General features: G+C 41.6%; 1 protein-coding gene across 2 annotated transcripts in view; it reads right to left on the bottom strand.

Moving 5' to 3' along the window:
- stk11ip (serine/threonine kinase 11 interacting protein) overlaps positions 1-26,454 on the bottom strand; it is a 29,271-nt gene extending 2,817 nt beyond the window's left edge. The window contains exons 1-24 of one of the 2 annotated variants that reach the window (XM_073462341.1): positions 26,278-26,454; positions 25,983-26,050; positions 24,114-24,316; positions 23,931-24,005; positions 23,689-23,784; positions 23,466-23,573; positions 23,297-23,368; positions 23,051-23,180; positions 22,238-22,341; positions 22,031-22,120; positions 21,686-21,727; positions 20,586-20,753; positions 20,418-20,499; positions 19,794-20,252; positions 19,487-19,707; positions 18,914-19,024; positions 17,651-17,888; positions 15,210-15,343; positions 14,870-15,122; positions 12,965-13,074; positions 10,766-10,863; positions 8,893-9,071; positions 2,049-2,133; positions 1,020-1,102 (exon numbers count right to left, since the gene is read on the bottom strand). In XM_073462341.1, coding sequence (XP_073318442.1) covers positions 1,020-1,102; positions 2,049-2,133; positions 8,893-9,071; positions 10,766-10,863; positions 12,965-13,074; positions 14,870-15,122; positions 15,210-15,343; positions 17,651-17,888; positions 18,914-19,024; positions 19,487-19,707; positions 19,794-20,252; positions 20,418-20,499; positions 20,586-20,753; positions 21,686-21,727; positions 22,031-22,120; positions 22,238-22,341; positions 23,051-23,180; positions 23,297-23,368; positions 23,466-23,573; positions 23,689-23,784; positions 23,931-24,005; positions 24,114-24,316; positions 25,983-26,049 — 3,208 coding nt within the window. In that variant the 5' untranslated portion in view covers position 26,050; positions 26,278-26,454. Of the gene's footprint in view, positions 1-1,019; positions 1,103-2,048; positions 2,134-8,892; positions 9,075-10,765; positions 10,864-12,964; positions 13,075-14,869; positions 15,123-15,209; positions 15,344-17,650; positions 17,889-18,913; positions 19,025-19,486; positions 19,708-19,793; positions 20,253-20,417; positions 20,500-20,585; positions 20,754-21,685; positions 21,728-22,030; positions 22,121-22,237; positions 22,342-23,050; positions 23,181-23,296; positions 23,369-23,465; positions 23,574-23,688; positions 23,785-23,930; positions 24,006-24,113; positions 24,317-25,982; positions 26,051-26,277 lie in introns of both variants that reach the window. The other variant, XM_073462340.1, reaches the window with a different exon arrangement.

The following is a 26,454-nucleotide window of genomic DNA, read 5'->3' as shown; positions in this document are numbered from 1 at the left end:
AAGTTTTGGTATCATATTTCATGTCAAATAGCTCCGTCTTCCGAGCAGCCAGCAGAGAGTAAAGGCAGATCGAGGCACGCTCAAATTAAAGCACTTGAAATTCCAGCGACGTGCACAGCTGTGTGTAGCCTGCAGCTACCTTGGCTTCGACAAGACAGCGAGGCATCCTGCAGCACCGCTACACACACGTGCACGAACCGCATGCATACCCATACAGTCGCCTGTCACTCAGTCCACTCAGGACGACAGATTTCTGCCTCTTTTTATGAGAAAGGTTGTTAACACGGGTCTTTGACAGGCACTTCACGTCAGCTGCTTCCCCACAAATCACATCCTCTCCTCCACATTTTCCTCTTGGTTTTATCTTGAAGGAAATAAAAAAATCCTGCATCCATTTTCTTATTATTACTCCCATTTAGCATATTTTCCTGGCACCTCTTTTTATTTCTAGGGTTGCAGGAATATTATGAGGGCTTTTACTGCGGCATTAACTCTTGGCTCTCTTCCTGCTGGTTGAAATGAATGTTTATGATCTGGCTGATTCTACTTTTTCTCGAGCTACATGACCTAAATACAAGAGAAATATACCTTTAGTTGCTTTCTACATAAACATGAACCCAGAAAGGAAGAAGACAGGAGCGTGTCTTATTATGTAATTAGCGTTAACAGCACTGCTCTTTTCACCCTCTGACGCCCTTATACATGACATGTCGAGTCTTGAAATCTCATCTTTCCTCTAATGAGTGAACATGTAGGAAAACGAGAGTCGGAGAGTCAGATGGAAAAACACAGGTGAAGGCAGATCCCTCACAGATATTTTGTAAAGAATGTAAAGATCCTTATGGAAGAGGATTAGAGCCGCTGTAAAAACTTATTCTAAACTCAGAATTCAGACAAAATAATATCTGATTTCTGACTTTTTTTTGTTCTCTATCTATAATACTGAGAAAAAGCTAGAAAAAAAGTCTTTTTTTTTTTAAAGTTTAAAAGGTTTTCTACAGAATGAGTGGATATATCACCTTGCAGAACAAACGCCAGAATGTAGAAAAACTGCAGCTGACCGTCTTCCACATCAGCCTGGATGTCTTCACACACTAGAGGCCTGACAGATGAAAAGAAATCAAAGATTACTTCGCATTTATTAGCACAAAAATCTCCTTTCATCCCCCAACTGTGCAGTTGAAAGACTTGACGATGTTTTCATAAAGTTAGCACAGTGTTGTGGTGGCTTGTGGCTGCCAGGTGCTGTTTTAGATGGAGGCACTTCAGCGTCAGGAAAGGGGGGATAATTGACATAATAACAGCTGACAGGTCTTGGATTGTTCGGAGACTGTGGTTAGCTGAAGATAGCTGCTGATTTGATTTGTTCTTAGTTTTTGATTATTGAGCTGTGAAGGGCCTGTGGACTGATGACATTTGGAGATTGGAGGTGTTAGTGAGTGTTGGGACCTTGATATTCTAACCTACTTGTCATAAAAATGCACGTTTTTCATTTCCAAATCTTCTCCTCATGTTTTCCAGGTTGTCAAAACAGCTACAAAGACTTGAAATGTTTAATCACTCCCAGCTTTTTTTTTTTGCTCGTTTTGCTCTTGTTTGTGAGAAACGTTCCTTCTCTGAAATAATACTTCTTGTGTTTTTTTAGTGAGAACCTAAAAAAGCTACCGCCTTCTGTTTTGGTGAGAAAAACATACAATAAAAAAGGGCGTATAAAAACTACTGGAGGTGACACGACATGACACGCATTCTTTGGGATTTGTAGCAGAACACATGTTACAAATTAAGATGTGGTTTTCCAGCTAATTTAGCAGCGCAGTTTCACAAAATGAAGTCGAAAAAAGCTGATTGTAATCAACTAAAGATGTGTCAGAAATGTGCAGTGTTAGAACTCCCTTTGATTAACACCTTCCAACAACCACATACAAATGTGCACAACACTGTTTAGACCACATCTTTCAGCACACAGACAAATAAAATAAAAGTTGACGGCCATTTTCTCCCAGCTTCCCCATGGTTACGTATGCGTGTGGAGGCTGGGTGGAGCGTACCAGAGGTGGTGCTGAGGGTTGAGTCTCGTGGTGGAGATGGACTTCAGCTTGCTGTCTGATTTGTGGGCCATCTCACGCACAATTCCTAAACAAATCACAACAAAATCAAAGGAAAGCACCAAGAATAGAAAAGTCTTGAAACAAATGTGAAGTCATTGTGAACAAGAGTATAGAAGCTTTGAGAGGCCAGTGCTAAATAAATAAATAACTAAATAAATACATTTTCAGTATGTTTTTGTTTTCATCTGTGAAAAAGAAGTGGAAAAAATAGTTTTGCCAATTTTTTTTAGTAACAACTCACCGGGAAGAAAACTAAATTGATAGTGGTGTAATTCATCCACTTGTGGCCACAATGAGAATTACGAAAATAAACAAAAATGATCCTAATAAATTAATTAACCAACTGTTAAAATTAAAAAATGATGTAGGAAAACAGAAAAACTGGATCTGGGAAAATTGTTACCCTTTTTAGTTCTCAGGCAGTGCAAAAAAAACCCAAAAACCATATTACAAAAATGATCCTAATAAATATATAAATAAATAAACAAACTGCCAAAATGAAAAAATTGTGTTTATTTTTTTTTATTATTCGAAAAAGTGGATCACCCAATTTAATTTAAAGTGTGAACTCAACTTAAGAAATAACTAGATATAGTTTTTGATGGTTAATTTTCAATATTTTTTAAGTTATTTGTCGATTAATTGTGGGAGTGACCAAAGAAATTAATGAATACTTGCTCACTGCAATATCTAACAAGGATTTTGAAAAAAACAATTTCAAAACAAAGCAACAACTAAAAGAAAAGATGGATTAAGACACATAATTTTAACCACCAGGAATAAAAGCATATTTTCAAGATTTATTATGGAGTCAGAGAAAACGACTCACTTCAACCTGAAAAGGGCTGCAGTAGCCTAAAAATGTCACACCCAAATATTCTTGGAAAAGAAGTCTACACACACAAAAGCCAAACTCAATCTGAGACTTCTTCTGGTATTGTAACTCCGATAAGAAAGCCAAAAGGTTTCTAGTTGCAGGTGTAAGATTTCAGCTGCATAGACTCGGTGGGTGAGAAAATGCTGGGAACACAATGCACTGGGTCACGCTCACATCCACTTATTGTAGCGTATCATTGAGTGTGACAACAATACGGGGCAGAGAGGATATCTGCAGTGTGGCTTCACAGTCAAGTTTGAATAGGCGGACTTCAAAAGGATTTAAAGGGACACTAAGGAGGAGCGGGGAAGAAGGAGGACAATGACGGGTTAACGGTGCCTCATCAATACCCATCTTAGGATGGAGGTCAATGTCATTTTCTCACATGGGTCACATGTTTAACAAACGTATATTTCCAGAAGTGTGTCTGTGGCTGATGTCTATGCATATTTCTGTGCTCTACTATTCATACATTTGCCCGGCTGGAGACTGAATGTAACTAATTTAGGGGTTGCGAGTTGAATCTAAGGCGTTGTGACATAATTATTGGAGTAGAAAAAAAAAAAAAAAAACAAAGATTATTAAGTTTTTCTAACTTTGTTTTTTAATTTAAGGCCTCTAGAATTTAGTGCTATTATTAATAAATGAATTAATCTCAAAGTATGGCTGGGTGTTGTACTAAATGTTTACAAAAGTGCTAACATTTCTTTTTATATTTACCAAAATGGGTCCACAAATGCATCAGGGTTTAATTTAGTCAGGCACGCGAGGTCTAAAACTGGCATAACTGTGCTTCAAACCGGAGCCATCTCATCTGAGATTTGTCTGCAAAAAACATTTCTACTACTTAAGAAAATTATCCAGCATTATCAAATGCGTCAGTGTTTAATTTCGTCTTAACCAAACACAGCCATACAACGACTTCCTGACTTAAATTCAGGAACTATCTGATCAAAGAATAAAGTAAAGTAAACAACACTGGGAAGCATTCACCAAGCATTCGATGCCAACTTTTAGAGCTACGGAGCTGTTTCAGTCGGTGTTCAAGAAGTATTTCGGTTCAGTAACCAGTCTTATAGGAGATCAGATGGGAATGTGACTCAACATGCACCCTGTAGCAGAGGCTGTAGGCAGACATTTCTTCTTATTAAGACTTCTAAAACATTTGGGATGCTGTGTAAAGCAAACAAAAACAGAATGCAATCTTTTTCAAATAAACTATGTTTACCAACAACAGTTTTCCAAAGTGCTCCTGAGCCCGTGTAGTAATCTCCTTTATACAATCGTGTATTTGACAAAGTGGCGAACGTTGCCTCATCCTTGCTTGTGAACAACTGAGCCTTTTGAGGATGCCCTTTTCATACCCAATCGTGATACTATCACCTGTTACCAGTGAACCTGTTTACCTGTAGAAAGTCTGTGGAGCTTTCTACAACGTTCTCAGTCTTTTGTTGCTCCTGTCCCGGCTTGTTTGGAACGTGTTGCTGGCATCATATATTTACTAAAATCACTGAAGTTGATGAGGTAAACATTAAATATATTATTACCTCCACCAAGGAGGTTATGTTTTCACCAGTGTCAGTTTGTTTGTTTGTTAGTTGGTTGGTTAGTTGGTTGGTTGGTTGGTTTGCTGTGTGGTTGGTTGGTTGGTTGGTTGGTTGGTTGGTTGGTTTGCTGGTTGGTTGGTTGATTGGTTGGTTGGTTAGTTGGTGTGCTGGTTGGGTGGTTGGTTTGCTGGTTGGTTTGCTGGTTGGTTGGTTGGTTTGTTTGTTAGTTGGTGTGCTGGTTGGGTGGTTGGGTGGTTGGGTGGTTGGGTGGTTGGTTGGTTTGCTGTATGGTTGGTTAGGTTGCTGGTTGGTTGGTTGGTTGGTTGGTTGGTTGGTTGGTTGGTTGGTTGGCTGGTTGGTTGGTTGGCTGGTTTGTTGGTTGGTTGGTTGGTTGGTTGGTTGGTTGGTTGGTTGGTTGGTTGGCTGGTTTGTTGGTTGGTTGGTTGGTTGGTTGGTTGGTTGGTTGGTTGGTTTGCTGGTTGGTTGGTTGGTTGGTTTGTTAGTTGGTGTGCTGGTTGGGTGGTTGGTTTGTTGGCTGGTTTGTTGGTTTGCTGTATGGTTGGTTAGGTTGCTGGTTGGTTGGTTTGTCAGCAGAATTTCACAAAAACTAATGAATGGATTTCCACCAAACTTGGATGGAGGATGGGCCTTAGGCCAGAACTGGCCACATTACCTTTTGGTGTGGATCTGGATAAAGGGAAAGATCCAGGATTTTATTCTCACTTTCTTTAACATTGTGAGAGAGGGAGTTTTTCAACATTCTTGTTCATTTTTTTTATTTTTCAGGGAACAATACTTGGATCTTAATGAAAAAAAAAATCAGGTGTATTAAGGTGGCTGGTATTTATGAGTGTCCAAAAGGGGACTGTTGGTCCTTGTCGGAGATAAGTGCTCTATTTGGTGCTATTCTAGTCTTTGTACTGTTTTCAATTGAGTATATGTCAAAAAGTATTAGTAAATTATCACATTTTGTTTCATTTTGCATTGCCTCACAACTATTTTAGAGTCGGTGTGCCAGAAGTCAAATACAAAATGTTCTACTTTGGCACCAAAATCCTTTTTCTTTTCAAAAACTTTGGTTGTTTAATCTTTTAACATTTCAATTGTCAAAACTCAGTTGATTCTTTATCAAACCGTGTTACTGTTGGATGAAAAAGGTATCATTCATGCCCTGTTCTCTGGCCTTGCTGCTGTTTTTAAACACAAAAATGTCAGTTTAAATCAGATTCATTTCTGTTTTAGGTCTTGTAATCTTTTCTTTTTTAAAGTAAAATGTCCAGTAAACAGCCTCAAAATGTGACAGATGGCTTGACCACTTTCACAAAAATCTGCATTGGACTGGAGTCAAAGTCTCTCACATTGTTGGAGCAACACTTTCACGTGATGAGAAGAAACAGTGAGAGTCATATGAACCAAAAGACCATGTAACGTGTAAGCGTGGACAGTTTTAGCAATGTGCCATCCAAGATCGCAATCACAAGTAAGCAAAGGTGACTGGCCGAGCATGTTAAGTTTTCAGTGCATGGTCTTTGGTTGGTGTTCTGGTCTTTGTCAGTTCTGCTTCCTCTTGTTTCAGTCCCAGACTTTTTGGCTGCCTCCACCACCAACACCAGTGTCCCTGATGGATTTTCACATGAGATCGAATACAATGCCAATGAAATAGGTTAGGATTAGATTTTCAATTTCCCCCAAAACAATGTTCTCTCTCCCTGCTGAACACTATAAACTCATTGAGGTGATACATCCATCACTCAAATCTCCTCTTACACAGTTTGAGTTCAACAACAAAAACTGACAAATTCCTCTATGTGAGAGAAAACAACGGGCCAACGAAAACAGAAGATCAGTAACAGACTCTTCCAGATTCCAGCGGTCTCGTGTTATCTCATGTTTCAATAAAGTTGTATCAGACTTGGTTTGTTTCTCAGCTCCAGAAAACTGTCCTTGTTATAACCACATCCTTTCTCTCTTCCAGCCAGCGACTCCTTCGTCATTCCAGTTGTGGTTTTCGACTTTGTCCACATGATGGGAGCCAGCTTGGACGATAGACGGTATTTGTTATGGTTAAGCTTTTCCGCACTTCTTTGAACAGAATAGTACAACAGCTGTTTTGGGGTTAATTTGGCATTAGGAAAACAGAGTTTGCCATAACAGCAACTTACTTATCTTTGTCGTCAATGAAGGGAATATAAACATACACGCACTTTACACGTAGGTATCTGGCATCCAAACATCAGATTTTCATGCTTGTTTTTATAATACACCTGGAAGGGAACCATTATTTGTGTTTTTCACTTGTCTGCTCTGTCTCAGACAATCTCTGTGGTCTTCCTGAGAGCAATCTGGAATCATTTTCAGCCATGAAGAACACAACGCAACAAATGAGCTGTTTATGAAATTAGATAGAAAAAAGCTCTCAGAGGACAGACGGGAAGCTAGAGAAGAAGAAAGAAAAGCAAAGTATGTTTTGGAAAATGCCTCTAAAATGTCATTAAAGGGATTTGCAGCAAATTCACAAAAGCTTTTAAACTGTCTGCCCATTCCTCCTGGAAGACAGTTCAGAAGGACTTATAAAATAAAACAAGATTTACTTGAATTTCACTGAGAGTAACCAACTATTTCTAATAGTTTTTACTTTATTGTAATCCCTAAACCATAACCCTAATGCTGCTGTGGCTAACCCTGGCTTTAGGCAGTAAACCCTGGCACTGATCTCCGACCCTAACTTTGGTGAAGCAAACCCTGACCCTGGACCTGGCTTTACTGGATTAAACCCTTGCCCTGACCCAAACCCTAACTTTGTTGAAGCAAACCCTGACCCTGGCTTTATTGGATTAAACCCTAGCCCTGACAATAACCCGAGTTTTATTGGATTAAACCCTAACCCTGACCATAACCCAAGCTTTATTGGCGTAAACTCTGGCCCTGGCTTTATTGGATTGAACCCTAGCCCTGACCATAACTGACGTTTTATTGGATTGAACCCTAGTCGTGACCATAATTGACATTTTATTGGATTTAACCCTAGCCATGACCGTAACCCAAGTTTTATTGGATTAAACCCTAGCCGTGACCATAACCCAAGTTTTATCAGATTAAACCCTAGCCCTGACCGTAACCCAGGTTTTTACCACCACTCTGAATCCAATTGGAAATTCCTTGCAATCGGGTCAGTCTCTTGATTTAGGTGGTTCTATAAGGCAATTTTATTCTGATTGGGCTGTTATTGTGATTGTCGTTGGAATAGTAGGATCCTTGTAAACACGGCAAATGGCAGTTTAAGAAAATCATACCGGTTTATCAGTCATAACTGTACATCGTCTATACTCTTATAACGTGTGTCAGTTTTTGTTTTTAACCATGTTTTTAATGCTGCCTTCTGGGTTGGGCCTCTTTTCAAATATCAAAAAAATGTTTTATTGCCTGGTTAAATAAAGGAAGAAAACTGAGATTTAATGAAAGAAAGAATGAATTAAACTTAAAAAGTATCAAGAAAACAATGACTGGGCTTTTTAAAAAACTGTATGAGAAGCTAGAAGATCATGAATCACTTTCCATGTACTTCCAAAACTATTTACTTGATTGCTTTTGAGTGAAAGCTGGACAGAAACAGTTGTGGAAAAAGTGGCTTTTCTAATCCTCTTTTTTATGGCTGTGTTCAGTATCTTGTATCCTCAAAATGTTAAAATGCAACCGTAATCATGAAAAAATACCTCCATGCGTCACATTCTCTATTTCAAATTTCTCCACAAATGTGGTATTATATGTCCTCGAACTGAGCAGCAGTACTTCTTTCATATGTGCCAAGATGTTTTCCTGTTTGCTCCTCACGTTTAGAGGCTGCCTATTGTCAAATTAATTTTCCATATTTTTTCCAGACATTCCAGGCCCGAGCAGGAGCCCCCATCTAATAAAAGGTTTTCCTCTCAGCCGCTGGTCCTCCCTCACAGACGAGTAGTTGGTCTGGGCAGGATGTGCTCAGTCTGTGTGAACCCAATACAAAGGGGGCAGAAATCTGCGTCACGCAGCACACATATGGTATAGTATTAGCTTGTGAGGGGAGTAGCTTGGGTTTCTGTGGTACAATGTCTGTGAGGGGAACATGCTGTTCCAATACCTGCCTCAGGGATTCAACAGTACAACTTGTTTTTAATCTAAATTAGTCTGTGGTTTACCATGTGGCATCTTCCCTCAAAGCGCCCTGAGGAAAGTGCTGAAACCAGTGAAACCAGTAAGTACAGAGAGAGAGCAGGGTCACTGAGTTTCTATTTTCAGAAAATACAACCTCCTTTATGTGTTTTCCATACGTTAAGCACAAACCATTTTCCACTTTGCTTCTATTTGGCAGGGTTTCCTTTACCTGTCAAGAGGCCAAAAAAGCGCTTGCAACGTAAGCTGTCCCGTACGAGTAGAGTGTAGGCCGGGCCCCCGTCCCCAAACTCCATGTGGATGCTCTGAGAGCCAAGTCCCACCTCCAGGTAGCTGAGCTCCATGATTGGGCGGCTGTCCCGCTTCTGCAGCCAATCGGACAGCTGGCCTCTGCTGGGAGGAAAGGACGTCGAGGCATCAGAAAATTGTGCCGTCACGGTGAGACAGATTAAATGGTTTACTTGATCTCTGACACTTGGAGGTGCCACTGCCAGAACAACCCTTTAAAAAGTGTTTGTTAAAGCCAAAGTTTACTCAGTACAATCGTGGTAATAACTAACGTAATACCTCGTCGAGATATAAGGTCAAAATAATAAGTTTGCTGCACAGTGCCTAGAACAAGAGAAGTCAGTTCCTCTGGTCTAAATTAACTTGTAAGAGCCATCACAGCACCGGCTCATGTCTGAAGGTAATCGATCTTGTTTGGACGAGAGAAGAAAAGCTTTTCATCTGTGCGACAGAGGAGAGAAGAAATAACAAAAGGGGCTAAAACTAACAGGAGGAGAAAAGACTCCACAGACACTGCGAGGTCAATGTGTTCTCAAGATGTGACCCAGAAACCTGTGCAGGTTATGCAATATAATCCACATCCTAAACGGAGGGTGTGGGACGACACACCAGCGTTAGAAGTCATAATTGTTAACTGCAGCTTGGCGCTCTCTTTTGTATCAGTGTCCACACCAGCAGGATTTAATTACTTTTTTTGATAAATTGGAATGTGTTGCGTCAATATCTCACTGACCTAATCCTACCTTAAGGGTTCATTTATTTCATTTTGTATTCTGTTTCCTTCTGAGTTGTTCACAAAACCATTCGTGGTCGAGGTCCACCTGCTCTTGGTGACATCGAGAAGAGAAATTTACTTCTGTTTGCTCTGTATATGTCTCACCTATTGTGTTGTATGAATGTTCAGTTTTTTCCTCCAAATAGAGGGCAGCATATCACCAGAATAATCACAAAGTTCTGCTTACTCTACTCTTTCTTGTAGCTGTCTTTGCCTGTAGCTACTAGCTGCCATTAGCTAGTTAGCTGTGCAGCTAGCGGCTCTACTAGCCGACTGGTGGAGGTCAGCTTGAAGACTGGGGATACAGTATGGAGGCGATTTACAGCAGCCCCAACAACGAGTATGACTCTGGGGAAGACAAAGACGACAGTCGGGGACAGGTGCGGTATAAAGAGCGTGAAAGAGTTGAGCATCAGCAGTAGGAACATTTTCCCATCTTACTCTGTGAATTGTTTTGACTGTTTTGGTGAGTTTTATTTTGTTTATGTGTATTTAGAGAAAAACTTGGTGTATGGTTGTGTTTTCGGTTAAATAAGGGAAATAGGTCTAAGACAATTTACAGTCTTGACATTCTGTGAGTTCATTTTGTTTATTTATTAGACTAAAAAAGTTGATACAGCTTTTGAAACGTAGTAAAGTCACAGCTTGCAGCCATCAGACTATGGCCTCGTTCCGGTATAGCTTCCACACTGTTGTTTCTTCACACTCTGCTGATAGCGCAAGTTAATTTTTTGAATGTTTAAAACTGAAATTCTGGCCATATCTTACACATCGCACCTAACAAGTGTTATTTGAGGAGGTTTAACTTCTAGAAATTGAGGGTCTAAGCATAGAAGAAGAGACAATTTTGTGCTTTTGGGCTATATGTGGGCTAAATTGAATTGAAAATGTAGTATTTTAGTACATTCATGATAACTTTTTACTTCCTAATTTCTTTTTCTTTCCTTTTACCAAAAATGAAGACATAATTAATGCAAAAATATATAATACTGCAAGAAAGAATTATACTTGTTTTACTCACTGAGTTTCTGACGTAATTTCCAAGAAATAGATTCTCTGGTTTGACACCACCAACAGAGAGGGAATCTCCCCTGGCTCCCCAAATTTGACAGCTGACATCTGAAGGCACAGCAAAAAGGATACATGACATAACTCATACAGCATAATAATTAGCATCATAAGGCCGTAAAATTCAATACCGAGCTATTAACAACACCAGTTTTTCCCAAGCTCTATAGGGGTTTAAAACAAACCTCTAGAGCAAGGTCTTGCTTAATTTCCTCCAGAACAACACAAGAAGTAAAAGCCTGAGTGAAAGAGCGAGCAGCCCCTGTCACTGGATAAACAAACAGAACTAAGATGAATGGAGCGGGACCTCCTGTTTCCAGCTGTGGTCCTGTTCCGCTCTTTGCTCCTCGTCCAGGTGTCCGACAGAGACAAGCGCTAGCCTGCTGATTTGAAGAGCTCCCAGGATGTACTGCATATTAAAAAAGGTCTTGAGGAACGCTGAGTGACAGCGGGGCTTGTCAAAGAAGCTACGAAAGAAGAAGAGGAAGAAACTCTGGGTTGAATGGGCTCCTGGGAGTTACTGACTGCGTTCATCCCGGCCGACTGAGATGAAACCGCAGCTGTAGGTCTTAAAGTTGTCACCACCCGTTAAGCTGGAATCTTTTGGCCATTAGGGAGACACGTTAGAGGACTTTTTAAAACCGCAGTCACAGAGAAACAATAACAGGGACATAAAAACATTGTGCTGCTACATTTAAGCAATCACTCACAAGCAGTCGTCATGGGCAAAACTCTGCTTAAACAGTAGAGTCTGGCAGGAATATGGTTTCCTGCCCTAATATAAGCTCCAGTAAAGACTTAAAAGCCCTGAAAACATATTTTCTATCAATCAGCTTCTTGCTGTGAGCGATGGAGTCTGACATGAACTGAAGATTGTTGAATTTCTGGTTTTTGTTTGTACTTTCTCGCTGATTTAATGAGACATGGCTCAGTTGGGAAAAAAAGTGATGTCACACATTTCCTGCACCAATCAGACTTCGGCAATACTGCCGATGACGGTGATGAGGTTGTTTGCTTAGGTTGCCAGCATTGTTCGTCAAAGCTGATCCACCCAAATGGGCCCAGTTTTGAGTGTTCGACTCAGCTGGTTAGCGTAGCTTAGCATACGCCTGCCTACCAGCACCTCTAGAGAATTAACATTTTTGAGTTTGTTTGTTTAATCTTTATAAAACTTGAATGTAAAACAGACAATTACTGGTTTTAGTGGTGGTTATGTAACTACTTCTTGCAGTCCACTGTTTGTTGGTTATATAGACATGAGTATTTTATGTTACAGAGAAACACCTGAGATAGAAAAAACATGTGTTTAAACAATAATAGTACGTTTCATCTCCCTGCTAAGGAAACTCAACCTAGTACAAACTGGGTCAGATTTACTACAATCTATTTTACTTTTTCCCCCCATATTTCCATTCCTTTTTCTAAACTTCTCTCTCTTATTGTTCCCCAACACACACCCTCACACTGCCACAAAATGTCTACAACATACGCTGCCAACATCCCAGTAATTTTCCTTCTCCCTTTATTTAATTTCTGTCCTCCCACAATGTGCTTATCCTGTCTTGTTTCCTAATATGCCTCGTTGTGTCTCGTCTTGTCTCGCTTGTTACTTGCTTCACTGAGTAAAAGCTGGATATATACTTGCATTTAAAGTTTTCGTTCGCATGATGGCTGCCTCACGTATCCTGCGTCTGTTTGGTTTGGTTGTGCACGTCCTCAAAAATGAACGCTACGTGAACACAAGACGCAAACTGCACATGAATGGTAGGGTCAGCGCAGGGTCAGTATGGGGATGCAGCAGGGTCAGGGGTCAGTGAGCATGTCAGCAGTGACAACAATGGTGGAAAGATTTGAAGACAAGCTAAGAGACTAAGTCCACGTCTGTACAATGTGTCATCGCTGCTGGCAGAGATTAGTACCAAACCAAGACCACTGCTCTCACCCGTGTCCACATATGGTCATTTCTGGCTCCAAAAAACCAACATGGCAACGGCCATAATGCCAAACTTTTCAAACGGTTGTCACGTTGGGTTTACAATTGTTTTTACATTTTTACTTTCTGGTGTGCCCTCTAGTGGAATCCACCAGTAACACGTCAGTCGTCTGCATGGACACGTGGTTAAAAAGCAGGTTTATCTCCAGTCTTTCTTACCTTGAGGAAAGAGTGAACCTCCTCTTCCTCCTCGAACACCTCCACATCCAGGTAAAGCTGCAGCCGATGGTCCACGGCCTCGTAGTCCTCAGACAGTAGGTCCAAATCATCTACAGACACATTGACAGTTGGTGAATAAGTAAGTGGATAACTTGATTTATTTTAAGAGTTTCCTGGCGGCAATGTGAAGACTTACATATTTCTTGGTTTTCATGAAACCTTAGCTACATTTTACTCCAGCGTCAGCCAACAGCCCTCACACGGGAAGGAATTTAAGAGCAATAATCCACAAATGATCAGCAGCGGAGTCTATTTGAACACTGATTAATGGTTACAGCTACTCAAAAATGACAGGGCTCGGACCTGCAGAGAGGCCAAAACAAACCCACCGTCTTTCATTCGAGGAGAGCGCAAACAGAGATCAGATTAAAAAAAAAAGCCTTTGAACCTTCAGACAATGTGCTCTGCAGAGACGAAAGGTGAATGCATGCACACACACACACTCACTCCACACACAGGTTGATTTGTCTTTAGAAACAAAGCACTTCTTCAGGCCTCTGCTCTACAACAATGGGAGCACTGTAACACCAAAAAAAAAGACACTATATTCAGTGCCAGTGTTTTAGGATGAGTATGAGTCGTCTCCAGTGTGAGACTGTGGTTTCAGAAGGACAGATTACATGGTACTCTTTGGCACTGCAACTGCAACATCACAAAAAAGATACTGAAAGCTATTATTACGCCCTCCCTCTCTTCGACTTTCATTCCTCTCCCATCACTTCCAGTAATGATTCCAGTCTGTCTTGTTGCACATGTGGTTCATCTAAAAATGGCAGCCATATGTGGGAGAAATCGGATGCTGTCACAGAGATACAGAGAGAAGGGTTTCTGTGCCACGCGGTATCCAAACACTCCTCATCTCTGTTCACTTTCAATTAACGCTCAAATTCATCTTCAGGAGAGGCAACGGAGCCGACGTAAACAGTTTACACCACACGCCACAGTTGATGTGTTTTACAACGGACTGTAGAGTTCACATCTAGTAATAAGTTGCCATTTATATTTTACTGCTGTTTGGGCCCTCCTCCAACAAACAGGCCTGCCAACATCTCAGTGTTATTCTGGATGTAAAAACTCTACTGGACAAGATTTGTCCCTTTATCGAGTACATTAACTGTTTCAGTTGGCGCTTCCAGCTTCTTAAATACGAGGATTTGCTGCTTTTCTTTGGAAAATCAGAAAAATCTTTGGGTTACAGACTTTTGGCCAATCTTGAAGATGTCACTTTAGGCTCTGAGAAACTGTCTGACAGTTTATATGTCAAATCAGGGGTTCTCTTTCAGCTTTACTTTGAAAAGTAGCACATTTCCACTGTTTGGTTTGTTTCTTGTTTATTTTAATCTTGTTATATTCTTGCCTGAATTAGTTGTAACTTCCGCTGCAGTGCTTTTAAGGGCTTGTTGCTGCTCGGATGTATTTACACTCTCACTCGAAGTTATTTTGGTTTTGGAACCACTGCAACAAACAGAGTAACTCATGATGCAGCACTTCTACGCCACTCTACACAAAACAATTATTTATCATGAAAAATAGCAAACCTCACAAAAAACAAAGCAGCATAAACAGCGCTGCATGTTATATTTTTTAAATTCAGCTTTGTTTTTCGTTATAAACATCCTGCGGGCCAAACTTTGGCCGGCCGTGGTTTAAAAGGAAGGACACAACTGTGGCTCTCTAAAATCTTTTCATTCTGAGTAAATTTGGTTATGGACGTTGACAGTCCAGCTCGAAGGGGAATCTGTTTAGAGTGCATGTTTTAATAAAAATATTCATATTTGGCGCCAGTGTATTGATTCAAAAGTGGAGGAGGATACATTCCCGTGTAGATATTTAGTAAAAACTCACCATTCGGGGTGGATCTTCCTGCAGGGTGGGTGTGGACGTCAGGTGGCGTAGCGCTTTCAGCGGTGTAGTGGTAGCTTCCAGCCAGATCCTCTTTACTCTGGCAGTCTGTGCTGTAGGAGATGGCGGAGGTTTCACCCTGATTGTCCCCGGTGAAGAAGGAGCTTCCCTGGGCAGTGATGAAGGTGGGGTCCTGTGTGGTGGTGGCAGTCTGGAGGATGGGACTGCTGCTGATACTGGCATCTGTGTGATCGCCCTGAGATGAAAGAAGGAACTGATGAGATTTACAGGAAAAAGGGAAAACAGACAGACGAGAGAGTATTTTACTGTTAAAAAAAAAGACCTTGATGTCGAGATGATCGTCCTCACTGTCCGGTCTCGGTGAGCCACGGATGGGTGTGCTGCAGTAGGGAGGTGATTGGGCAGCCAGCTGAACCACATGATCACTACCACACTCTGGACAAATATTACTGTTCCCTGAAAAAAAGGAAAAATAAACAAATACAGGAAGTTATTTCCAAATATCTTCATATTAGTGATGGTGAAAACATCACAATCAGTGACAAAGAATAGGAAGTGCTCCCCCTCATGGCCTTAACTGGTTATTGCATCCATGACAGCAGTGTGGTAACCTTTAATGTATTTTATCTAAGCACAGACAGGGTTGGGTTGTAACGGATTACATGTAATCAGGATTTCTTAATCAGATTGCAAAGAATAAGCAACTATAATCAGCCCAGATTAACTTCTCAGGTTGTCAGCTTTGTTAATGGTGACTTGACTGATATTTCTGCTGCAACAATTAGTCGATTTTTTGATTAGTTGATCAGACAGAAGTGAATCAGTGACTACTTTCAGAACTGATTTACTCCTTCAGTGATTTCTTCAAGCAAAAATGTCAAACATTTGTTGGTTACAGTTTCTTATATGTGAGGATTTGCTGCTTTTCTTTGTCATTTAAGGTAGTAAAAGAAGAGTCTTTGGGTTTTAGACGGTCGGTTGGACAAAAGAAGCAATTCGAAGACAATGCTTTGGGCTCTGGAAATCTGTGATGAGCATTTTTCTAGAGACGCACTGACCATTCTGTAGTGGTCACATTTGCACAATTGCGGCCAGTCCCCCCCCCCCAGCAGGGCCACCAGCACGAACAGAAAGAAAGAAACAAAATATTTTATGTTCTGTCGTGCTTTCTAAAGCCTTTCCCCTCTCCTCTCCTCTCCTGCCTGTCTGTCTATGTGTGTGTTTCACTGTGGGAGTCTGCCTCGGACAGTGTAAGCTCTCCTCAAAGTCGTCCATGTGGCCTCTGATTAAAAACAGCAACAAGAACTTACACTAAATAAACAGCGTCCCACGTGTTTTTTGAATACACGCGGTACACCTTTAATTTGTCCCAGCATTTGTTTTTGTAAGGGTCATTTAATTTGACCAGCTGGAAATGCTGAACATGCAAAATGTATTTTATTTGCACTGAAAGCTTTTTGAGATGTTTAAAAAGAAAAATAAACATTTGTGAAACCCAAATTTTTGTGGCCGTGTCCATTTTTTTTGTAGTATAAAGGTACAATGTTTTCAATGTTTGATCCGAAGTATTGACTATTCAGCTATTAGCTTAAGGTTTTGTCATCCATGGAGTAACGTTACTTATCAGCCTTTAAAACATAGTATAATCGTATATGTTAAAACATGTTAAACCTAAAACTACACGGTGGAGGGTTACATTTTAAAACCATGTCATCTGTGTCTATGTCTTCTCAGGAGAGTTCAATGATTCTGGCCAATGAAACATGCCTGCCTTTTTTTTTTGTATCTGCAGGGCATGTATCTCCGCAACCCACAAGGCAAACAAGCAACTAAGTTCAGACACGTGCGATTGACAAAGGTATTTATTGCCTTAAATCTCTTCGGAGCAGCCAGCTAAGCACACCAACAAAAGGACCTCGTCTCCAAGAAATCCCTAAAACATCTGTGGAACAAAGCCTGTGCGCAGGCGAGTGCGTGCCGGAGCAGGTCTTAATGTCAGGTTTGGTCAAAATGCTGGGAGGTGGCTGCTGGAGCGAGAGGGTGCTTATCTGTCTGCTGCTGATTATAGAGGTGGGAACTCAGCGAAGCGGCCCGCTGGGCAATAAAAGACGAGAGATAACTCCTGGGATGCTTCGCTACAGGCCAACTAACACCAATACTTTGTTTTGAGAAAATATATAGACAAGCAATGGGAGCCTGTTAGCTTTGACGTCAGACGATACACTTTTTTTGCATGAATGTGAAAACGTGGCGGGTGAAATGTGTGACCTTGTTTTGAGTCTTTTCTGTCTTATCTTTAATTTTCACCAGCTGACACTGACTCAACAAGAGTGAAAGTACTTGTTTAAAGGGGAAAAATGTAAAAACATGTACACTCGTGCTTCATTTCCGAATAAGTAAGCCTGGGCGTGACTCATCTGAGTGTGTGCGTGACTCAGTTTGAGGAATGAATCAGTCAAGGCTGTGGTGGATTTGTGTGGGATCCTTTGACAGCTACAGATGACAGATGAAGATATAAACTAAAGCCAAACACCACGTTGCTTGGGCAACTTTTTTTTACCTATGAGCCAGCAGTTTTCACTTGTTTCAAGATGCCTTTTAACATCTGGTCAGTGAATGTTTAAACCACTTTCTTGCATCTCTGCGTCACTCTGAACTTTAGAGGTTTTTTGTGTGTTTTTTCAAAATAAAAGCATGAACCAGAAAATGAGCACATATGGGACCTTTCAAAGAGACAAGTACATCATCTTTCATCCCTCTGACCTTTGGCGTCATCATCACCCTCCGTCAGCTCCTCTTCACCCTGCTCCTCCACACCTTCCGGCAGCATCGCAGCCCCTCTCCTCCTCGCTCTCCCCGCCGCCTCCTCCTCGCTGCTCTCTGCCTTACGACTGAACTCTGACCTGCAGCGGAGGCACTGCAGGCGGACGCAGCTGGGGCGGAGCTCAGAGTCACGACGCTGGTTTTCCTCCGCCACGTGGGACAGCACGTCAGTCAGGGCCTGGTCAGCAAAAAGACGTGTTTTTACACCCAAGTAGTTTGTTGACACTGCTGGGGATGCACCGATTGTGAAATTCTAGGATAATACTGATGTTTAAAATAACAATTTGGCTGTTAGCTGATACCACTGCTTTTTAAATTGTTCTTTATTTTATTTTAGTTGTTACTTATTCACCGTTTGTGCTCAGGAAACAAAGAAAACTGTTTTAAAGTCATCATCTTTCACTTTTGAGCCAAATTATGACAATAAATGTGAGCAACCAGGCACAATCGACCATCTTCTGCACTAAAAACAAGCTGATCAGCTGAGAAGAGACATCTTTTTCAGCTTCCATTTTTCCCGGCTGTTTTCATGTCTTGATCGTGAAAAAAAGAAAATGTACAAACACAACAGAGACAGAAAGTTTTGTGTTTGTTCAAAGCTTTGCAGCTGCAGACGAGGAACAACAGTAGCTGCGTCGAGCTTCTCAAGATGGCACCGTAGGACATGATGTTTAAGTGTTTCTGTAAACAATAGAACAATCCATCTTCAAGGTGTTGGTTGGGGTTTATACTTGTTCCTTCTGCTACGTGTCTGTTTATAAAATATAATTCCCTGACTGCTCCCAACCCACAAATCTAAAAAAACTAAAGCACATACTGGAATTGGTATTTACTTTCTGTGTTAAAATTACAGCTGGCAGCGAGCGGCCGTTGCACAATGTGAGAAGACCAAAGTCATAAACAAGGTAGTAAACATGGTACACAGTGTGCTGCTGGATGTTGCGTCACATTCGACAAAACAAAGGTAAGAGCAGAGGGCAGCTGGTGAACGTGACCTGACTCGTACAGGACGGCCAGGAAGCCAACGAGTGGGTGTTCTCATTTACGCGCTTTGCTTCATATTTACGTGATGAAAATCTCTGTGGTTTTTGTGTGGAATCTTAAAAAATACTTCCCGAAAGAAAGGATTCAAGAGTGTGTGTGTGTGCGTGTGTGCGTGTGTGCGTGTGTGTGTGTGTGTGTGTGTGTGTGTGTGTTATTAACCTGCAGTGCCTGCTGTGGGTCATCATCCAGCAGGACGTAGCACCTCCTTCGTTTCTCCCTGTTGATGTAGTCGAACTGAAGCTCCACAGCTGGAAGCATCTCTTCCGTCTCCTGAGAGGAAGAAAAGAAAAGTTAAACTGACGACTCGCAGGAACATTTTTTTGTTTTGATTATGCCTTCACATTGTCGGGGCGAAGCGATATGCTTGAAGTTAATGGCACAATATTAGCGCAGCAACTTTGTTTTGAGTCTCACTTCTTGTAGAGTAAAAATAACAATAAAATACTGGGTCCATTGAATCGAAAGAGCAAGAGCTTAGAGAGTTTTACACTGCTGATAAAAGAGCTGCAGAATTATCCCGATGGCTTCCAGGTGTGTTTCAGGATGTCACGACACGCACACAAAAAAAAGTGCATCTGGATCCGGAGATAATGGTGCAGCTGTCTCTATTTTGATCACTAAAGTTAAATTACCCTCTGCTGCTGGCGGTTTTTCGAGTGGACACGCTGTGAAACCAAACTCCAGTCAAAAAGGAGGCGTTTTCAGTTTTGAAATTTCCCTTTCCTCTCTCACCTCTCGGGTCCAGGCGGCCTCTGTTGTCTCCACCCGAGCCAGGCTGCCGAGCTCCAGGCGGCACCTCTCCCGGCCGCGCTGCGTGTCCACCTCCAGCACCAGGTGCTGTGTGATGCGCAGGAACACCTCCCTCCTGCTGCTGCTGCTCCTCTCCCCCTGACCCTCTCCATCTTCTTCTTTGTCGGATAGGACGGCCACAAGTAGGGGGTGACACAGGTCCACTGACAAGAGAAGAAAGGAAATCAGAGAAGCAAATTCACGAGTAATAATTATCAGATTTGATTCCACTACTTTTTGGTGAGCCTACCTCCCAGATCCTCCTCCTCTTCTTCCTCCTTGGTGTCTACACTCCCCCCTCGAGCCGACCTTTGAGACTCTGGACTCGGCTTAGGTGAGCCCACTACTGGTCCGTCCACCACGCTGCACTCCAGAGTGGACTCTGTTTGCTGAGAGCTGTGACCGGGCCAATGCAGGGTAGACTCCGTTTCCAGGTCTGCCTCCACGTTTGACGTCTCCAACTTCGGCTCAGACGGGAACAGCGGCGAGGAAAGGACCTCCGGAACGTGATGCCCGGGGCTGGTGGATGCACATGTGGTGGTGTTGAGGCCGTTGGGGAGGGGTTGAGGGTGAGGAGTTGGTTGGTTTGTGTTGTTGGTAGATGCAGAAGCTCCGTCTAGATGATGTTGGTACCTCAGCCAATCCTCACCCAGCTGATCTCTGAAGCTGGACATGCGCTCGATCTCTTGCTGATGGGGGAGGACAATGCCTAGTGGAGAAATGTCAGATTGATACTCGTGTTTTAGATATTTATTTAAAAGCTACAAGCAAATAGTAGTTAAAACTACAAGTGGAAAACTTTAGGGTGAATTGAGGTATTTGGTATGTTATTGTACTGGATTCATTTTGGACAGATTTGCTTTAAAGAACCCACCTTGAGCTGAGGAACGCAACCTGGGCTCGTAATCTGTATCACTTGGCTCGGATATGCTGGCTCTCCGCACTTTCACCTTACTCTGAAATAGGAAAAAATCAGTTTATCAGTATTTACCAGTCCAGATAGATCCGTAAAGTATAACAACTTATTTCAAACACGTCTTACTCTGGACTTCTTCTTCCGTATGTGCGACACTCCTACTTCTGCCACCGACATGCTGTCACTGAGCTCCCCCGCGCCGCTCGACACTTCCTGGTTACTCCGTTCTGGTTGCACTGCGACCGGAGGTGCAGTCTGTACCTGGGCGATGAGCTGACCTGCTTTGGGCAACACCTGCAGAAGAGATTGGTCTGATATTAACCTGTTAATACATCTCCCCAGTAGTTGCTTCCCTCCACTGGCTCCCTCTTAGATATTGTAATTTTCTTTAATAACTTTACTTTGCACACTGGAGGCTGCAGACTTTTACTCAAGTACTATTCAAGTTTCAATTTTACTTTTACTGAAGCATGAACATGAAGACTTTTGGCTACTTTTTACAACACTGGTTTTAAGGCATTAAATGGCCTCGCCCCTAAATACATGTCTGACTTCTTGACCTGGTATGTACCCTCTTGACCAGTGACCATGAATGGAGCCCAGCTGGTTAATCCCAGGTCATATCCTGTGACACATGGTGGTCAGGCTTTTGCCATTAAAATCCCAGACACCATGACATTCTCTGCCTACTGATCTCCTACTTGACTGTCTTCTTAAAGCCTTCCTCTTTGTAAATGTCTAATGTTTTTTTTTTATTTCTAGTTATTTGATCTTATCATTTTGTGCTTATTGTATCTGTCTTGTGTTGTTGTATTTATTTTTGTTAAATCTACTTCAAGGAACTTTCATTTCTTGTTGACTCTGGCAGCCCCTTTGAATAAAAGACGATGAGGGTGAAAGAAAGTAGACTTTGTTTTACCACCAGACTACAGAGCAGCTACCTTCCTCAGGCTGCGAGACCGCTCAACTCACCCTCACACTCGGCCATAAACTCAACTTTTCTTCTCGCTGATGGTCTTGTTGGTTTATCTAGCTCATTTAGAGGCATCAGAATTAAACTGGGACTGTTTCACAACCAGTTAAATGTTCCTTGTAGTATGTTTAAGCACTTTGTAACATATGATACTGTAAAATACATTTATTCACCCAGAAATATCTGCTTCTATATCAAAAGCAGTAGCCAAAATCAGTTTGCTACAGAAGGACGATCGTACTTCAAAACTTACTGATAACTCAGACGAGGACAGCGGGGTACCATCGAGTTTGAGCTGGAAAAAAAACAAAAAAGTAACATTTTCAGTTCAGTATGACAGAACACCATGAGCCAGTGGGCGTCAGTCATGTAGAAACACCATGAGTTCACAGCATGCGGTTGCCAGGTAGCTGTTTTTGAGCTGTTCTGTTTGTGTGGAATGGGTTTGCTTCCAGATAAATCAAGACTTCTGCAGCTGCTGTTTAGCACTATAATTGTGTCCGTGCAGGACATTTTTTAAACATATTATCTTCTTAACACTTCTGTATCCTGCAGGTTTTAAAAGTAATATAGACGTCTAGCTGTAATTACGACTCACTCGAAGGTTTGCAGCCTTCGGGGAGAGATGTCGGACGGTGCAGTTGCGGTGAGTCTTCTGGAAGAACAGCGGGTTGCCCTCCAGGTTCAGCTGAAAGAAGACGATACATTTTACAGTGCGCCGGTGTCACATACACCTAAATAAAATAAACATGTCGTCTAAATGATATACTGGAGCCCTTTGAAGGGGTATGACGTGTTTGCTTACTGTGCTGAGGCAGTGCAGCAGCGAGAGAGGAGCCAGCTGGGAGTGCTCCAACAGGAGGTTGTAGGCCAGGTCCAAGTGCTGCAGTGAAGACAACTGCTCAACACCTGCGGATGCAGGAAAAGACTCTCACACATGATATTAAGAACACGGGGTTTAAACAACGTATGCACACAAATGCACGCAAGGAGAATAAAAAGAAACCTGCAGCTCAAATATTTAATAGAGTCTCATGCTTTTCTCCCTTCCCATGCAAACAGACATAATAAACAGGCAGGTGTGAGGTTATCTAAAGCTTCACTGTGTGACGATAAACAAAATCCAAGACAAATAGAAGGGCTTCCAAAACAGTGGCAGGCAGGGGTCACTGTCAGAGAAAGACTGCTAGCTCATGATAGATGTTGAGTTTGAGCGTCTACGGTGAGAAGGGTGACAAAAGGGCAGTGATTTTTCCTGAAATTTTCCAAGGGAAGTTAAGTTCTGGAGTTTTGGAAATTCTGCACAATGACAATATGAAACTTGTTTCTATCAGTATATGACAGGTTAAGTAAAGCCTGAACAAATAACCTCTTTAGTTCCATGTTATTCACATTATATCCCGTAAATTCCTGTTAACTCCCATGGAAAGTTTCCACCTTGGATATCCTCTGATCAACAGTGATCCGCTTCCTTTTCTTTTCTTCCCCTAAAATGTTAGGGTCCACTGACTCACTCCTCCGCTCTGTGAATGTTTGGGCTGACTACTCAATCTGATCAGATTGTTTTTCAAAGAACAAGATAAGAAACTCTGTGACCGTCTGTGTCAGTCTGCTTTACCGTTTATAGTCTCCAGTTCATTATTCCTGAGGTTGAGTGTGAGCAGTTTGGCTCTGGCGCTCAGGCCCAGCGTTGGCGCCCTCTGCAGGCAGTTGTAGCCCAGGTTCAAGTGCTCCAGCTCACTCAAGGGCTGAGGGACAGCAATGAGGAATTGAGACATGGAAGCAGAACAAGTGGTCACAAGCAAAAAAAGAGGAAACTATACTTTTTAAATGAAAGGGAAATTATAATTAAATAAACAGAAACCTTGAAGAATTCAGCACACTCCTGAATCTTGTTATGGCTTAAATCTAAAGACTTCAGGACGTTCAGTAAACTCTATGAAAAGACAGAAGAGAAGATTGAATCCACATGAAGATAACATCAGTTATAAAGTCAGTAATGATGCGTGTGTGTGTGTGTGTGTTTGTCTCACTAGCGACTGGTCAAGGCAGACAATGGAGTTGTAGCTGAAGTTCAGGGTGTGCAGCTCCAGCCAAGGCAGTGCAGAGCTCAGGTCGCCTCCACACAGAGAAAGCAGCTCCTAAACAAACATACCCATTTATATCACTGAGGCTTTGACTGTTTTTTTATAGACAGACATACCATGCACGCACTCAGTGACACTTCCTGACAAATGTGCTGCAGACGGAGAGTACCTCCAGGGAGCTGAGGCTCTTCGAACATGTGAAGACCTCCAACTGAGAGTAAATCCCTCGCAGTCCCTCTAGACAGTGTGGAGGGATTCGCTTCAGCTGGGAAAGAGGAGAGACAGAAAGATGTTGATTTAGTGTTGGAAACTGAGGAAGAAGGAGAGTTGGAAGATTTGTTATATGGTGTTTTTTTTAAGTGTAAGGTTTTGATTTACAAAACAGATCCTAAAAATGAGCTCATACTCTACCTCCAGATATTTCAAAGACTTGAACGGGAAGATTTTCACCACAGACTGAAGTCTCGTCCCTGGCGGGTTGATGAGCTGCGTTTAAAGATAAAGCCATGCAACATATTATTAATAAGAACTCCAGAGGTAAATAATACACATATTTGATTTTGGGGTGACCCAGTTTCAGTGTTCCTAGCTCACCTTGAGGGAGATGGTCTTCTGCAGGACGTCAAACAGGAACTGCAGCTGCAGCAGTGAAGCGGTGTCGGCAGGGTGGGAGGGCAGCGCGAGGAACCCGTGCTGCTGGCTCCTGGACAGCAGGTACTGCTCAAACAGCCTGGTGAGCTGCTGCAAGCCGGCCGCCGGCAAGGTCAGCGTGCTGCTGCCGTCCAGCACCAAGTCCCCTGGAGGGTGGGAGAGATAAATCACTTAACTCTTAAGGGAATACATCCACAGTGAATTAGGCTTACATTTTAAGATCAAACAGAGTGTTGTGTACTGCGCATGTGGTGGGCAGGTGTGTAAGGGAAATGATGTCATGTGAAGGAAAAGACAAAGAAGGATCAGGGACAAACACTGTGGCTCTAATTAACTGACGGCAGAGAGTGAAGAGGAAGTCAAAAGACTTTTGATAGTTACCACAAGCTTAAAAAAGGTCAGACTGTTGATCGACTGATTTTTTGGTTTCAGAAAATAGTGAGAAATGCTGTTACACTTACAGAGCGGCCCAAAGTGACGCCTTCATAATGTTTGTTTGGTCCAACCAACAGTCGAAACTATAGTTGTTACAATATTGCAACATTCATGATAACTGTGACAATAAAAACAAATATATTGATATAAAATAAAATATTGTTATTATCTTAATAACACACATTTGGTTGTCGTTTCACTAGTAACTGAGTAGTTAATATTTGTTGTTTTTCTACATTTTTGTTTTACAGTTATGGTTACAGACTGTCTCCACCTCCCTACACTTGTACTTTAAGGGTAATAGATAGATTTCATTGCTGGTGTTTGTTTTATCAAAATCTCCATAGTTGCAATAAAATTGTTATTGTGAATGAATTAGGCCTTGATAATCATATTGTGAAACTATGATATTGTGACAACTCGAGTCCAAACCTCAAAATGATCAAAAAATACATTAAAATTGTTAAATTCACTAAAATGAGAAGCAGCAAATCTTTAACATTTGTGATGCTGAAACCATGAAATGTGTTTACATGAAAAATGACTTAATGACAAACCAACAACTGATTGTATAAACTGTTGGATAGATTTATTTATGATGTTTTGTGTGCAAGCAATTAGTAAATAAATCTGTCAGATAAATAATAAAAAACTACAATATTTCCCTTTGATGTGCAGTGGAGTAGAAGTAGAAAGTGGCAGAAGAGACTCAAGTTTAAAGGCACAGTATGTAGTTGTGCAGAAGAAATTCAAACTCAGAATTTTAATAATATTAATAAGGTAATAACACAAACTCAGAGATACTTATTTTTTCCATAAGTGAATAAACAAGCTGTTCTCAGAGGAAAATAAGGCCCCAGAACACTGTTTGAAGCTAGAAAGGTGGCAGGGTCCGCCACATATAAACAAAGAAAGACAATATAAAACTGTGTTGTCCTTTAAGGTCAGTTTGTGACCATGAAGTCATGAAAAATTCAGTCATGAAAGCAAAGAGAGTTTGTTTATTCAGTTTGTTTAGGCATTAACATAAAACTCAGCCAATGATTGATGACAATTTCTTCCCAAAAACTACATAGTGCACCTTTAAGGACAAGTACCTGACATTTACATGACAAATAAATCCACGTATGACGTATTTTTGAGGCAAATCCAAGCAGGACCAAACACAGAAATCCAAAGAAAAGACTGTTTCCAATACCAGCCTTTGAGACATATGAGATCTGACTGCCACAGAGCTCCCTGCTGTTGTTTTGGTTGAATTTCACAGGCTTAGTTGCAGTCAAACACACTTGAAATGACCCTTTTGTGACCCTAAGTGACTTGGCATGAACCACACTTGGAGTACAACGAGTGTCTGTGTGTTACAAGGTGACATACCATCATTTCGGAGCAGTTTGGCCAGGCTCTGTACCAGGGAGGACTGGCCATCGTTAGACACAGCCATCCTGAAACATTTCAAACAAGACATGTTAGCACGATATTAAAGTAAAATCCACCCCCCACTAAGAAGCTGATATAAAACCGAAGCATAGCATTGAAATTCGTGTATCTGTCAACGCGTTTATAGCAAAGTAAGCTAGCATGAGCGTTCAAAAACACTTCCCTGCGTTAGCCGAGCTAATGTGAACTAGCTAACCAACTTCCTGGTAGCTAAGCTAAAAAAACGACCTACCTGCGCAGTGACAGCCACGAAATGGAGGGCTAACATAAAGTTGTACTTTCAGAGGTGAGTACTAAAGCATTTTCATTTCCGTGCGTGAAGGTAAACGCCGTTTCAGTTGTAGTTTGTTGGTTTCATAGTGCAGTGCACAGTGATGTTGACATTTTTTTTTCGTCACATGACCGAGTA

The sequence above is a fragment of the Pagrus major genome, chromosome 24 (assembly GCF_040436345.1).
Source record: "Pagrus major chromosome 24, Pma_NU_1.0".
Taxonomy (NCBI): domain Eukaryota; kingdom Metazoa; phylum Chordata; class Actinopteri; order Spariformes; family Sparidae; genus Pagrus; species Pagrus major.
The sequence above is the reverse complement of the archived record's forward strand: the minus strand, read 5'-3'. Positions and strand labels throughout refer to the sequence as shown.